The sequence below is a fragment of the Neophocaena asiaeorientalis genome, unplaced genomic scaffold (genome assembly GCF_003031525.2).
Source record: "Neophocaena asiaeorientalis asiaeorientalis breed wild unplaced genomic scaffold, Neophocaena_asiaeorientalis_V1.1 scaffold357, whole genome shotgun sequence".
In the NCBI taxonomy this organism is placed as follows: Eukaryota; Metazoa; Chordata; class Mammalia; order Artiodactyla; family Phocoenidae; genus Neophocaena; species Neophocaena asiaeorientalis.
The window spans coordinates 736,422-751,821 of NW_020173270.1; the positions used below are offsets into that span (position 1 = coordinate 736,422).

General features: G+C 53.9%; 1 protein-coding gene across 2 annotated transcripts in view; it reads right to left on the bottom strand.

The window, feature by feature from the left end:
• The window catches only part of DNM2 (dynamin 2), a 99,984-nt gene extending 84,828 nt beyond the window's left edge, over window positions 1-15,156 (bottom strand). The window contains exon 1 of one of the 2 annotated variants that reach the window (XM_024745713.1): window positions 14,833-15,153. In XM_024745713.1, the coding sequence (XP_024601481.1) occupies window positions 14,833-14,993 (161 nt within the window). In that variant the 5' untranslated portion in view covers window positions 14,994-15,153. Of the gene's footprint in view, window positions 1-14,832 lie in introns of both variants that reach the window. The other variant, XM_024745714.1, reaches the window with a different exon arrangement.
• Between the last annotated feature and the right edge of the window lie 244 nt (window positions 15,157-15,400).

The following is a 15,400-nucleotide window of genomic DNA, read 5'->3' on the forward strand; positions in this document are numbered from 1 at the left end:
AGGAGATCATGCAGGGCCTTCTGGGTGATAATGAGGACTTTTTTGGCCGCACCGTGCAGCTTGCAGGATCTCAGTTCCCTGACCAGGGATTGAACCCAGGCCACGGTAGTGAAAGCCTGGAATCCTAACCACTAGGCCACCAGGGAACTCCCAAGGACTTTAGCCTTTACACTGAGGGAACTAGGAGCCATGTTGGGTTCTGAGCAGAGGAGGGGCACCTTCTTAAAAGGCTCCCTCCCACCACTGTAGGAAGAACAGCCTGGGGTGGGGTGCGGGGGAGGGAGTGGAGTCAGAAGGTGCAGGGCCTAGCAGGAAGTGACTGCAATGGTCCAGGTCAGCGCCCATGTTAGAGGGAATAATAACGGTTACAAAAACTAATAGCACCAGACTTCCCTGGTGGCACAGTGGTTAAGAATCCGCCTGCCAATGGAGGGCACACGGCTTCAAGCCCGGGTCCGGGAAGATCCCACATGCCGCGGAGCAACTAAGCCCGTGCGCCACAACTACTGATCCTGCACTCTAGAACTCTTGAGCCACAACTACTGAAGCCCGTGTGGCACAACCACTGAAGCCCGCACACCTAGAGCCCGTGCTCTGCAACAAGAGGAGCCACCGCAATGAGAAGCCCATGCACCGCAACGAAGAGTAGCCCCCACTCGCCACAACTAGAGAAAGCCCGTGCAACGAAGACCCAACGCAGCCAAAAATAAATAAATAAAAAATAAATTTATTTAAAAAAAAAACAACTAATAGCAAAGCTCTCCATGTACCGAGGCACAGGTATCATTTTTGCAGAAACCAACAAGCTGATTCTAAAATTTACATGTAAAGGTAAAGAAACTAGACTGGCCAAAACAATTCTGAAAAAGAAGAACAAGGAATTCCCTGGTGGTCCAGTGGTTAGGACTTGGCTCTTTCACTGCTGGGGCCGGGTTCGATCACTGGTTGGGCAACTAGGATCCCGCAAGACGCGTGGCACAGCCAAATTTTTAAAAATTAATTAATTCAAATTCTCTCAAAATGCATCACAGTTATAAGGCACACAGAAACGTGCAGATAAATGTTTATATCAGCATTGATCATAATCACCCAGAACTGGAGACAACCCAGCATCCGTCAGCATCCTTCAGTAGGTGAACACTTCAACAGCCAGTGATCCAGACACACCATGAAATGCTCCTCAGCAACAAAAAGGATCAAACTATCAAGGCACACAGCCTGGATGGCTCTCAAAGGTGCTATGCAGAATGAAACAAGCCAGACTCAAAAGGCTGCATGAGTCTATCTATATGACATTCTGGAAAAGGCAAAATGATAGAATGGAGTGGGGGCGGGGCGGGGGGGTGACTGCAAAAGGACACAGGGGATTTGGGAGGGTGATAAGAGTGTTCTATATATTGTTTGTGGTGGTAAATCTTTGTGTGTTCACTATATGTAAATTTTATACCTCTAGGGTGGGGGGAAAAAACCCACAAAAATGAGCAGGCTCTGTGTTCTGATACACTAAGATCTCCAAGAAATACTGTTAAGTGACAATCTCATCGTTCACAACAGGGTGTTAAGCTGGGCGGGAGAGGGAAGTGGATACACACACATTCGTATTTGCTTCCACTTGCATTGAGAAACTGGGAGGACGCAGGAGAGGAGCGAGGGTGGTTAGCCGTGGCTGTAGAAGTAGGAGGACAGGAAGCAAGCTTCTCTCTCTCCATTCTTTCTGATATTTTTGAACTTGGTTCCATGTTGGACATACTACCTATTCAAACAATTATATTAAAAAGAACACTCGGACTTCCCTGGTGACACAGTGGTTAAGAATCCACCTGCCAACGTAGGGGACACGGGTTCGATCCCTGGTCCGGGAAGATCCCACATGCAGCGGAGCAACTAAGCCCATGTGCCACTACTACTGAGCCCGTGCTCTAGAGCCTGGAATTCATAACTACTGAGCCCGCACACCCCAACTACTGAAGCCCGCGCACCTAGAGCCCGTGCTCCGCAACAAGAGAAGCCACCGTAATGAGAAGCCTGTGCACCGCAACGAAGAGTAGCCCCTGCTCGCCGCAACTAGAGAAAGCCCGCACGCATCAACGAAGACCCAACACAGCCAAAAAAAAAAAAAAGAATCTTCAATGCTTCCAAGGGATAGTGTACAAAAAGGAGAAAAAAAAGTAACTTTGTGGCAAGGAAAGCTGACAGACATGCCATCTCACCCAAAAGATCAAGGTCAACATCATCCATGGGAAGCTTTATTGATATCATGGACCACGGATAGGATGTGAAGAGAAGAGTACCTCATCTTTGTGGTCCTCTTCCCCACAACCCATAGCCCCACTCAAAACATGAGAAAATACCAGATAAACCCAAATTGCAGGACAGTCTATAAAATACCAAGGTCATGAGGGCTTCCCTGGTGGCGCAGTGGTTGAGAGTCCACCTGCCGATGCAGGGGACACGGGTTCGTGCCCCGGTCCGGGAAGATCCCACGTGCCGCGGAGCAGCTGGGCCTGTGAGCCATGGCCGCTGAGCCTGCACATCCGGAGTCTGTGCTCCGCAGCGGGAGAGGCCACAACAGTGAGAGGCCCGCTTACCACAAAAAAAAAAAAAAAAGAAACCAAGGTCATGAAAAGCAAAGGCTGTGGCGCTGTCATAGCTGGGCGGAAGCTAAGGAGACAGGATGACCCAATGCGATGTGGGATCCTGGATGGGGTCCTGGGACAGAAAACGGACGTATTGGGGACAACTGTGGAACTGTGAATCAATTCTGGCTTTCGTTAATAGTAATAACATGCCAAGGTTAATTTCTTAGCTGTGAGAAATATACCACGGCAAGGTAAGAGGTTAACCTTAGGGAAAGACGGGTGAAGAGTATATGCGAGCTCTCTGTACTATCCCCATAACTTTCCTGTATGTTTACAGCTTGCTTACTTTCTGTAAATCTAAAATTATGCCAAAATAAAAAATGTCTTAAAGAAACAAAACAAAGGCAAAAACCCCTGAAGACACTAAATAGCAAAGAACCTGGCATGAGGCATGACACATTCCAGCGAGATTTTGGACTATCAAAGATAAGACCTGGGAATTCCCTGGCGGTCCAGTGGTTAGGACTCAGAGCTCTCACTACCAGGGCCTGGGTTCAATCCCTGTTCAGGAACTAAGATCTCGCAAGCTGCACGGCACATTAAAAAAAAAAAAAGAACACAAAACCAAAACCAAACAAAAAGACAGACTTAACCCTGGCATTTAATGTGGGGGGGGCATTCACACATTAAAAAAATAAAGAAAGAGGATCTGAGAAGAGCCACAAGCTGATGAAGGTGGTCCCAAGCAAAGGGCAAGACGAACCTCCACCTTACTCTTCCTATAGAAGAGAACTGTATTTTACAGCGAGTAAACAGTCCAAGAACTCTTGTAATTAAAAATCAAGCTAGATGGATCTAGAGACTGTCACACAGAGTGAAGTAAGTCAGAAAGAGAAAAACAAATATCGTATATTAATGCATATATGTGGAATCCAGAAATATAGCACAGATATTTGCAAAGCAGAAATAGAGACAGAGATGTAGAGAACAAATGTATGGATACCAAGGGGGAAGGGGAGGGTGGGAGGAATTGGGAGATTGGGATTGACACATATACACTATTGATACTATGTATAAAATAGATAACTAATGAGAACATACTGTATAGCACTATGTTAACTCTACTTAATGCACCGTGGTGACCTAAATGGGAAGGAAATCCAAAAAGAGGGGATATATGTATATGTATAGCTGATTCATTTTGCTGTACAGCAGAAACTAACACAACATTGTAAAGCAGCTACACTCCAATAAAAATTAATAAAAAAAAATCAAGCTAGGACATCCTTTTGCCAGGAGCGTATTCCAGGTGGGGGCCTCCCCACCTCAGAAAATGGCCTGCTGTGAGCTCGCTGTCAACCTGTGCCAGGCGGTGCCACCGGGAGATGCCACTAGGGCACAAGCCGCTGGAGCCAGGCTTCCTCCTGAATGGCTTCCGCCTAGACGAGGGGAAGTGTTGCAAGATGAGGAGACGTGTCAGCCCAAACCACAGGCAGCCTCTCTCAAGCTGAGTGGGCGGCTCACAGCCCCCGGTCACAGGCCCTGATCTTGATTTATAGGTCCCTGGGACTCCATCGCCCCACCAGCTAGAAAAGAACAACTCTGAGGGTATCATCCTCAAAGCCACTGGCTCCCTGGCTGCAGGGCCTGCTGACGGCGTTGTAGGCAAGCAGGCTGTGACCCTCCAGAAGGATCCTGGCCATGAGCACAGAAGACAGAGGCCCCGTGGCTGGGACAGTAGGGGCTGTGTCCCCAGCCCACCCCGGGGCTTCCTCCAGGGCTGGCCTGGCTGTGCCAGGGTGTATCACCCGGCAAGCAGACGTAACCCCAGCTGGGACTGTTCCTGCCTGCTGTGCTTGCCTGCTGGCCTGCCAGTCCCTAGAGACTCTTATGGCTGGGAAAACGTGTCATGGGGCAGAGCCTCCAGGGTGCCTCGTCCTCCTCCTCCATCTGGGCATGAGGGTGTCATCGGGGCCCTGGGCAGCTCTGCTGGCCACCTGTCCACACGCTATGGATCTGTGATCCAAGCGGGTTCAAGTTTAGGCAAAGGAGGTCTCCCAGAACAAACAGAGCATGGTTCTCCATGCTGTGGCATTTGACTGGAATCCCCCTGGGAGTTTCAAGTTGGTCTGGGGAGGGGTCTGGCACTGGGCATCTCCCCGTGACGGACACTAATGGGCTGCCAGGACTCAGAAGCGATGACCCCAGCAGCTTCCTTTCCTTGGTTCTTGGTCCAAGCAGGCACTTGGGTATCCTCGGGCAGGGGGGTGGGGGTGGGAGGGAAGCTGCCTTCAGACCTCGGGTCCCCATTGAGAGAGTGTGCCAGCGCCCGGACAGAGTGGCTGCCTGGTACCCAGGCAAGAAGCAAGAGTCAGAAGGGATGGCTCACTGGAAGCTGTGCAGGGCCTCAGTCACCTCAGCCCAGGGAGGGGGCCCTGCTCGGCCCCATCTCACAGCCAGGAAGCCGGTCCAGAGAGACAGCCATGCCTGGCCGGCCCCGAGGTCTTAGCCTGTTACTGTTATTACCCTGTGCCCAAAGGGCAAATCACAGCCCTCCCCGTAAAAAGGATACACTTGCTTCTGTCCCCCCTGGAGCACCCCAAAACCCTCTTCTATTCTCAGTCCCACACAACCCAGGTAGGCTGTGAGCCCCCAAAGGCAAGTCACAGGGCTGTCCGCTGGTCCCCTTCTCAGTGGACGTCTGTGCAGTGAAATTAATCCAAGTTTGGTCTTAAGGTACCTTCACGGAACAAATATGCATGCTCCTACCCTGTGCCAGAATGGCGAGGAACGCTCGAAGATCCCTGCCCTTGTGGACCTGCCGTCCGCCGGGGGGAAGAAACAACACACAAAACAGTTTCAGGTCCTAAGATGAGCTCTGAAGAAAACACATCTAGGCACACGGTCTGAGTGCCAGGGCCCTGTGTGAACCAGGGTAGGTCAGGGACGGCCTCTCAGAGGGGTGTGGTTTGAGCAGGGACCCAAGGAGAGAGGGGTAGGGTGTGGAGAACTCTGGACAAAGAGGAGATGTGGAGGAAGGAAGAGAAAGGCCCTGAGTAGGCGTGAGTCTGGGGGGTTCAGGGGCGGCCAGGAGGCTGTGTGGCCGGCGGGATGAGCTTGGGGGACAGTGGGAGCAGGCGAGGGCGGGGGTGTTGGGGGGCCAGTGGAGGACTTGGACTTTTAGCCCAAGTGTGGGGGCCGCAGAGCGTGGTGGGCAGAAGAGGGACATGCCCAGACTCAGGTGTTCACAGGTACCCTGTGGACACTGTGGGCGGTGGGGGAGGCAGGGCGGGTGCCAGGGGACCAGGGCAGAGGCAGCTGCACTGGTCCAGGTCGTGGGAGGGGTCGGGACGGGTGAAGCACGGCGAGGACACGCTGATGTGGGAGCCCTGGGATGGACTCTTTGGCCAATCCCAAGTCCACTCATTCAACCCAGGTGAACAGCTGCCAGGCAGCATCCTGGCCTCCACACCCAGGGAGGGGAGGGCCACACACCCAGTGCTGGCCATCCATCTCCCCATGTCCTCCTCTGTGTAGACACGTGTTCTACACAGGTGTCCCATGTCCACGTGCAAATCCTGGGAGTGGGTGACTAGACACAGCCTGAGCATCCATCACCACCAAGAGGCTGGTGAACAAAGGTGGCTTTGTACCATGGAGTATTATGCAGCCGTGACAACAAGAAAGCACCCTGTATAACAGGACACGAGCCTCGAGCCGGGGCCCACAGCCAGGCAGGATGGGCACAAAGGTCCTCGTGTAGCAGTCACCTACCTGCTTCCAGGCAGCTGCTGCCTGTCCTTGTCTAGACAGAAAGACCTACTGCCTCCTCCAAGAAGCATTCCCTGACCACCATTCCCACCCCAAGGCTCCCTATGGGGCCGCCGTCTCCCACATGCCTCCACTCCCTTCTCACTGGAAAGTGCCTCCTCAGAGAAGGACCTCTAGGGCCTCTCAGGTAGAGTGAACAAGTGGGTAAGGATGGGGCTCAGAGCCTCACCCCCACCGCCTGCCCCATTTCTGCCCCTCAACTGCCTCATCTGTAAAATGGGGCCAAGCTGAGGGGACGTACAGACAGCACTCAGTGCCTAGCACATGGTGAGTATGTCAAGGGCATGGAAAGTCCATTCAGTGTGACAGGAAGACCAGAGCCGCCCCCCAGTCGCCACCAGAGGAGGCAACTCGAGCAGCTGAGCCGTGGCACCGGGCACCCGAATGGGCACTGCAAGAATCCCCACAAGGGCTTCACTTATTCCTCAACACCCGGCTTTGTTCCAGAAACTTCTGAGGTACAAATGCAGTGCAGAGGGAGGGAAAACTGGACCCTGTGAAGCTGGGGCCAAGGGGAAAAGGGAGGCTGGAAAATCCAAAGGAGCCAGGGGTGAGGATGCTACTTCAGGTACAGGCCAGCCGGCCTGGGGGAAGGGGGCCACCCATGAAGGCTGAGGCTCTGGGTTCAAGTCTGGCCACTTGGGCAAACCTCTGTGACTCAGTTTCCTCGTCAGTAGACGGAGATCAAGCACTGGCCTCGAAGTAGGTGAGGCGCCTTGTACCCAGGTCCCAGCATGGATCCTGGCAAGCAGCACGTGAGACAGCACTGTCCTCTCTCACTGGGACAGCCGCAGTGACTCCTGCTGGCCCCCCACCTCCATTCTTACCGCTCTGGGAGGGTCAGGAAGCTCCAAGCAGCAGTTACAAACATTTCGACACAGCAGGACCCCTAGGATGTGCTGCGTGGTTGGAAAACAAGTTTCTGAACGATATAAACAGGGTAGTCCCAGTTCTGGAAAGAAGATGTACCCCCAAAAGAAGCAACCCCGAATAGTGCTGTGTATTTTCTATAGGTACCAGCGTGTCCATATGTACGTAAACACAAGAGGGCTCTGACAGGATATATGCCAAACTGACAATGGTGCTTCCACGTGGAGCTGGAAGGAAGGGACAGGGTGGGCAATGTATCCTGCCTCATCTGTCATGGTTTCCCTTTTTCCGAGAACTCAGTCTTCAGTGTTCTACTTATATAATTAAAACTTAGGGGGCTTCCCTGGTGGCGCCGTAGTTGAGAGTCCACCTGCCGATGCAGGGGACACGGGTTCGTGCCCCGGTCCGGGAGGATCCCACATGCCGCGGAGCGGCTGGGCCCGTGAGCCATGGCCGCTGAGCCTGCGCGTCCGGAGCCTGTGCTCCGCAACGGGAGAGGCCACAGCAGTGAGAGGCCCGCGTACCGCAAAAAAAAAAAAAAAAAACACAAACAAAAACTTAGGAAAAATAGGCATCTGAAAGGCAGTTTCCTGACCCCCATGGCCCCAGTGGTCTTGCCTTCGACTCAGGTCCCTTTCCATATCTGAAGGGGGCACCTGTAGAGCCCTCTGTCTGGGACACCCTTCTCTGGGGTCTGCAAGGGGCTGGCTCCATTGCAGGCCCACCCTGACCACCCCGTCTGAAGCAGCCCCTGCCCAGCCACTCTCTCACTCTCCCTATCATTTTCACTGCACTTCTCCATCTTCAGAATGTCACTGCTCATTTAACCATTCTGCTGACCTCTGTCCATCTCAGTCCCCGCTGGGTCCCCAGCACCCGGCATGCTGTCAGACACAGAGTTAACCTCAAGGATCCGGAAAGCCAGAAATCGCTCCATCCGTCACCTCGGCCCCAGCCCCAGATACAAGCACCATAGTGTCCACTACTGACCTGACAGCCAAAAGCCATGACCACACCTTCCCAACCCCACTATCCCCGGGCAGTGGGCTCTGGAGGAGACAGGCCCGGCTCAGGGCCCGCTCCTGCCCTCCTCCCTATGCGACTTCAAGCCAGTCCACCTCTGAGGCCTCAGTTTCCCTACCTGTGAAGCAGGGATGCTAAGGGCAGTATCTGCCCTCAAGGACTGCTGGGACCATGTGGTCAGATTTTAGACATAAGTCCCTGGGGCACGACACACAGTGACTCTCCACAAACATCAGCTCTTACTGTGTTATAAACATCCAGCAGCAGGTGAAACCGAAAGGGCCACCCAGCTCCCTGTTCAAGGTGAGGGTGACTCCAAAGGGGAAAATCCCCAGCATCTAGCAGGGACTTCACTGCCAATACTAACAGGAACCCCTATGTACCTGGAAGCAGGAGCCTTTTCTCTCTAGTGCCATTTTGCCTCGGAGGCAGGGTAATTTTTTTCTTTATTCAGATTATGGTTAATGGACTATAAATATCTCATTATTGGCTTGCATTTTTCCAAAGCTCTAACAATAAGGGCTTAATTACAGTATGCAGTTGGCAATCCCAGTAAATTAAGGGTTAGCCGACATCCCCATTTCTTTCTGCAGCTGAGGGGCCTGTAATTTCGGCATTTTCATTCAAATCGGGCAAAAGCTTGGCAGATGTGGCTCTGAACCAAATGCAAACACCGGAGAGACACAGGGTTCCACGCCATGCCCAGCGTTTTCTGCCCGCACTACCTTTGAAAACTCCAAATCTGGAACTGTCCACGAGGCCATCCTCTGCCCTCACCCACAATGAACTGGACTTTTTACCAGAGGATTTCAATCCGTGTACCTAGCGAGGGCCATTATCCCCAGACAAATAACTCTGAAAAGCATTTGGGCAGCCCAGAGCTGAGCTCTGGAGAAATCTGTCTTCCTGGTTATAAACATAATCCCCAAATGAGCCAAAACGAATAAAGAATTATGTGGGGAGACAACCCACATGTGGGGTTCGAAGCTGTACATTTTTCCAGGCTTTTTACTATGAAAATACAACTGTTTGGAATAAGATGGGCTCACACGTCCACTTGGTCTGGGCCCTAACAGGTCTTGCACAGGCTTTCTGGGTCATTCAATTCTCTTCTAGATCACTCTGAGTAGTTATTTCGTAGTTGGTTGTCTGGACACATTGTCTAGTCAATTCGATACTGTTGGGCCTTTTTTGCTCCCAATTTCCCACCATCATAGGCTGAATGAGCATCAAAAAACTCTCATGGCCAGTCACCATTCCCACCGAGAAACAGCAGGAACGGGCTCCCACAAGCATTTCAGGACCTGGTTCACCAGCTGGTTCCAGCTGCATCCCCAGAGCTCAAAGTACACTGACAGGTGCTCAATGAGTGTCTGTGCTAAAATGAGGCGTTACTTATATTAACAATCATGAATTCCTTTTCTTTAAGGAAAGAGAAATTAACAACTGACCTTCAGAGTCCTGACCCAGGGCTATACAAAATGCACAGGTCTAATATTTCACAAGGATTAGCTCATTCGAATGCTCAGCCCGCTCCCAGGAGAGAGGAACCATCATGAACCCCGCTTTCCAGACAAAGAAACTGAGGCCCAAGAAGTGAGGTCATTCAGCTGATGGATGCCACCTTCCCACAGGTGCCTCTGGACTCTGCCTGCTCCGGCTGGCCTGGGTACTACAGATCACACAGGCAAAGGCCCTTCGGCTTTGCCTGAAAGGAAGGACCATGGAAACAGCAGCTGTCATTTGAACACCGAAGAGCTGTTAAGGGACAAACCAGCCCAAAGAGCAAGCCATGTGCCCACCCCTCAGTCTGGCAGGGACGTGAGCCAACGGTCATCTGACACGCATTCATCCAGTACCCACTGTGTGCCCCGCAGCGGCCCCATGATACAGCTACGTCTCCCTGCAGGGACCCATCACCCGAGACCAAATGGAAACGCAGCTGGAAACGGTAGAGTCCGTGGGTAGCTGCTTCTTGTCAAAAGAAAAATGGCACCGGGCCCTACATGTGCTCACAGCCACTACTCACTGAGAGCGCCGAGGCAGAGCTGCACATCAAAGGCAAGAGCCCTCAGCTTGCCCAGAACCAGATCCAGAAGGATCACAACAGTGCCACCAGCAGCTCTCCCTCTACCCAGGGCCCTCCCTGGCCTCCAAGTCTCCACGTGGCCTGCACCCCGCCCCACCCCAGTACCCCCCTCACCTCATCTCCCCCCACTCGCCCACTATACCGTGTTCCAGGCACACTCCCACCTCAGGGCCTTTGCCTTGGCTGTTCCCACAGTCTGGGACGCTCTTCCCACAGATCTCCACAGGTCCTCCCTCACCTCCTTAAGTCTCTGTTCAAATGTCACCTTCCCATGGAGGCCTTCCCTGACCCTCCATTTAAGCCTATAACCTCCCCCTGCCCTCTCCATAATCTTCTCTTTTTTTTCCATAAAACGGTTATCTTCTACCTTGTTTCTTCTTTATCTGCGTCCTGCTGGAAGGTCAGCTCCCCCAGGGCAGGGGCTTTGGTATCTTGCTCAGGGCTGTGTCTGCAGCCCTAGAACAGAACCGGGCACAGAGTGAACATGCTCAGAAAACACTTTTCAATGAACAAATGAAAAATGCATGACCTTTTACCTTTTAAGTGCTTTTTCACACTAGACACTCTTCCGAGACTCATTTAATCCTCACTCCACCCTCAATGCCCTAAGAGGTGAAACACACCCAACCTGGTGGCCTGAATGGGGCCCATGAGGAGGTAATGTTAAGAGCCCCATTTCCCAGCCGGGGAAACTGAGGCTCGGAAGACAAATGACAGGATCAAGTCCAAGACTGGGAGACTCCAAGCTGGAGGCCTCAACCTCTGCCTCCCCTTCCTGCTCTTTTCCCAAGGGAATATTTCTACAGCCCTTCCCTTTGCCAGACCCTGAGGCTAAATGACAAGGGTCACCAGGGAGCCACATCCTCCCCTCTCTTTAGGGCCACAGGTCTATCTGCTGGTACAGGGCAGGACAAGCCCTGGGCCTTAACCTTAAAGGTTTCCGGGGCCAGGAGGCTCCGGACAAATATGAAATGGGCCTGGGCAAGCACTAGGGAGTAGTGGGGACTCTGGCAGCTCAAGGGGCCACTCCTGGTCTGATGGGGCAGCCAGTGGCTGCTGCTTCTGAGACCCAGGCAGTTGGTGCCAGGCACAGGCCCAGGGCGGCCAGAATACGATGATTATAACAGCAGCAGCCACGGGTACAGGGTCCATGCACTCAACACACGTTAACTCACCCTGTCCTGCAGAGAGGGCCTAGTAATCACCCCATTTTACGGAAAAGGAACCGGGCCATAGTCACACAGCCAAACATGCTAGAGCCAGGCCTAGGGCCCAGAGCCTGTGCGCTACACCACTAAACCCTAAACATCTTTGGGGTTTTTGCTAGCATGACCAAAATCTGATTTTGATGCAAAATCTCACTTTTAAATGTTGACAGCTAATTAAAAACAAAACATTTTAGGGCTCCCCTGGTGGCGCAGTGGTTAAGAATCTGCCTGCCAACGTAGGGGACACAGGTTCGAGCCCTGGTCCGGGAAGGTCCCACATGCCGCAGAGCAACTAAGCCCGTGCGCCACAACTACTGAGCCTGCACTCTAGAGCCCATGAGCCACAACTACTGAAGCCTGCGCGTCACAACTACAGAAGCCCGTGCACCTAGAGCCCGTGCTCTGCAACTAGAGAAGCCATTGCAGTGAGAAGCCTGTGCATCGCAAGGAAGAGTAGCCCCCGCTCGCCGCAACTAGAGAAAGCCCGCGTGCAGCAACGAAGACCCAACACAGCCAAAAATAATAAATAAAATAAATAAATTTATAAAAAACAAAACAAAACATTTAAAACTCCATGCTAGTGAAAAAAAAGACGGAGCAAGCAGGCTTCGGCCCCCATGGCCATGGACCTGCAACCCCTGGTATGGGGCTGGGCTATCTGGGCTATTCTCACTCTCGAATCAAGTTCTTAGAAAAGCCACAAGGAGGAGGCAGGGAAACAGAGCAGCCCGTGCTGCCCCCAAGGCACAGAGCTTGACATGCTCTCCTGTTTGTTCCTTGAAACCAGCTGGGAAACCCTCTGTGTGGTGGACAGGGCGCAAGGGAGGAAAAGGGTCTTCAGCTGCAGCACAGTTTAGCCAAAGTCACAAAAAGAAGCAGGCAGTGGGACTCAAAGCGAGGCCTGCCTGCCATCCCCCTAGGGCAGGGCTTTGTAGCTGAGAAGCCTTACCCACACTCCAGAAATAAAAAGAAGTTGGCTCCTGTCTGAGCACCCCATACCCAAAGAGAGGCCTTTTTACAGCTTTGGCTGTCGGGCCCTGAATTAATGTGCTTAACGACCGATGTCACGCTGCAGGCTCTAGGAGGAGGTCGCCACAGGAGCCAGCTCAATAGCAGTTGGCCGTTGCCAGATGCCAGGGTGGGTGGGAGGGAAAGGTGAAGGGCAGGGGGCCAGAGAAGAGGTGGGGATGGGAGAGAGACCCGGGGTCTCCAACCCAGAGCCCTCAATCCCTCACTGAACAACCTCGAGCAAGAATGCTCAGCTCTCTGAGCCTCAGTTTTCTGCTCTAGAAAATGGGATCACAGCAGTGCCAGTCTCATAAGGCTTAAATGAAGTCCAGTGTGTAAATGCAGAGCACTTTTAATTCTGACTAGCCTTTGTTGTCGATATGGAAGGAACCAGCCTGGGGAGTTAACAGCCCCATCCAAGTACACCTACTGTATGCCAGGCACCATGCTAAGTGAGCACTTTCAACACACCATGTCACTGCATCCTTGCAACAGTCTTGTTGAGGGTCCATCGCCCCATTTTTCAGAGGGGAAACTAAGGCTCAAAGAGGTCAAACAATCTGTGCGAGGTCACAAGGCAGGTGAAATGGACAGAGCTTTACAGACGCTCACCGGAAGCCTGGGCAGACGGGAAGATGGCCAAGCAGGGGGCCCACAGCCCAGCCCGAGGCTCAACCCAGGCCGCGCTGATCCCAAGTACACACCTTTCCGCCACAGTAGACAGAGGGCATTGCGCCAGAGACAAAGCAGCAAAGGAGGAAATTCGTGCTGCTGGGAGCAAAACCCCAGGCCTCTGGGAAGGCAGGGGCGGGGCTGGGCGCCCAGCTGGGCTCCACTGAGTGTCAGCCTGGTGGCCTTGGGCAAATAGCGAGTCTTTTCTGAGCTGAACCAAGAAACAACTCGGCTTGGGGCCTGCTGGATGAACATTACCTCTTAACATTGATAACGACAATAATAATAATGATGACTATGACGTTATTATTTGGCAGCCACAGTCACAAATGGAGTCCTTCCCAGAATGCAGAAGTGGCCACCCATCTGGGAGGCAGAAGGACAAGAGGTGGGGGAAGGGAGAGGGGAGAACCAACCGCCCTCAGTGGCCACAGGGTCCCTTCGCATCCATTAGCTTCCTGAATCCTGGAAACAGCCCAGAGAGTGGAATTTGTCCACTGGACAGATGGGCAATCTGAGGCTTCTCAGGGCTGCCTAGGGAAGGCTGTATACCAGCTCTTGCCACCACAACCTGATCAGGCAAGAAGTTCCTTCCCAGGATCCAAGGAGGGCCCCCAATTTTCAGGCTTTAGCTTGGGGCTGGGACCCTATGTTCCAGGGCCCCGGAGGCACCCTGACATGGGCCAGGAAAGACTCCTGGAGGAAGTTCCCCCTGGGGTCCTACTTCCAATAGAAAGGAGTTCAGGTCTCATCCTTCAGCTCCCTTCTCCTCTGCATGCTCCCACCACCCCCTGCCACAGAGGTGACGGCTACGGCATTGACAGGCAGATTAGGAGAAGGACAGACACCAGGACAGACAAACAAATGGGTCCACTTGGAAGAGAGGAGCCAGCGTTCACCAGGCACCAAGTTGAAGAGTCAGCCCAGGAGAGCCAAACAGGGTCTCCTAGGTCCAGCCAGCCAGTCAGACAGACAGCACAGGCCAGCTGGGTAACCCAACAGAGAAATAGCTAAGTGTTAAAGTCTGGGAAGGGCACGGATGGGCAACCAGACAGGACAGGTCATCCTGGATAGCTAGCCAGGCAGCAGGGGGCTGCCCTGCGGTACTGGACAGATGGATAGCCAAATGGTGGCGGCGGGGAAACCTATCCAGGACAGAGAGACAGCCAACCAGACGACAGAAACTGCTCCAGATAAATGAACAGCCAGCCAGACCGCAGGGATCGGCCCAATAGATATCTAGGTGACAGGTTTCGGACAGAGAAGGGGAACCTATCCCTGACCCACAGACAACCAGATGGCATAATTCACCCACTACAGCCGGGGGCCAGAGAGTCGGCGGGGGTTCACCGCACCTCCTGGCCCACGCCCCCCAGCCCCGGCAGGGAGCCCTCCGCCCAGGGCGTCCCACAGGGCCCGCCTCCCTGTCCCCGGCCCCGTCGCGGGCACGCAAGCGCCGCAGTTACGCCGGCGGCGCAGGACGCGCCATTCCCGGTCCGCCCTCCGTGCCCTAGGCCGCCGCCAGCCCGCTGTCGCCGCCCCGCTCGCTCACCGGCCCACGAAGTTCTCGAGCACCGAGCTCTTGCCGGCGCTCTGGCCGCCCACCACGGCGATCTGCGGCAGGTCCAGGTGGCAGCTCTGGCCGATGGAGCTGAAGGCATCCTGCAGCTTGTTGACCAGCGGGATCAGCTCTTCCATCCCGCGGTTGCCCATGGCGCCGGCGGCCCCGGCCCGAGAGCCCAGCGCTCCCCGCCCGCCCCTGGCCCTCGACGATGCGACCCCGCGGCGTCCGCGGCCGTTGCTCCCCGCCCTCCCGGGCCTCGGCGCGACGCCCGCTCCCGGCTCGGCCTCACGGTCGCCGCCTCATCCGGTTCTCAGGCAACACCCGACCCAAGCGACCTCCCGCCCGGGCCCTGGGGCTGCACCCAAAGCCCTCGCGCCACTCTCGATTGGTCGGCTGCGCTGTCACTCGTGCACACAAGCCAATGAAAGCGAAGCACGGCCCTACGGCCAAATGAGTCTTCCCCCTGGGGACCTTCTCTCGGACTCATTGGACAAAAGAACTGTCGCTGTTGTGCTAGAAGCCAATAGCGGCGGGAAGCGAGTTATCCAGGCCCGGA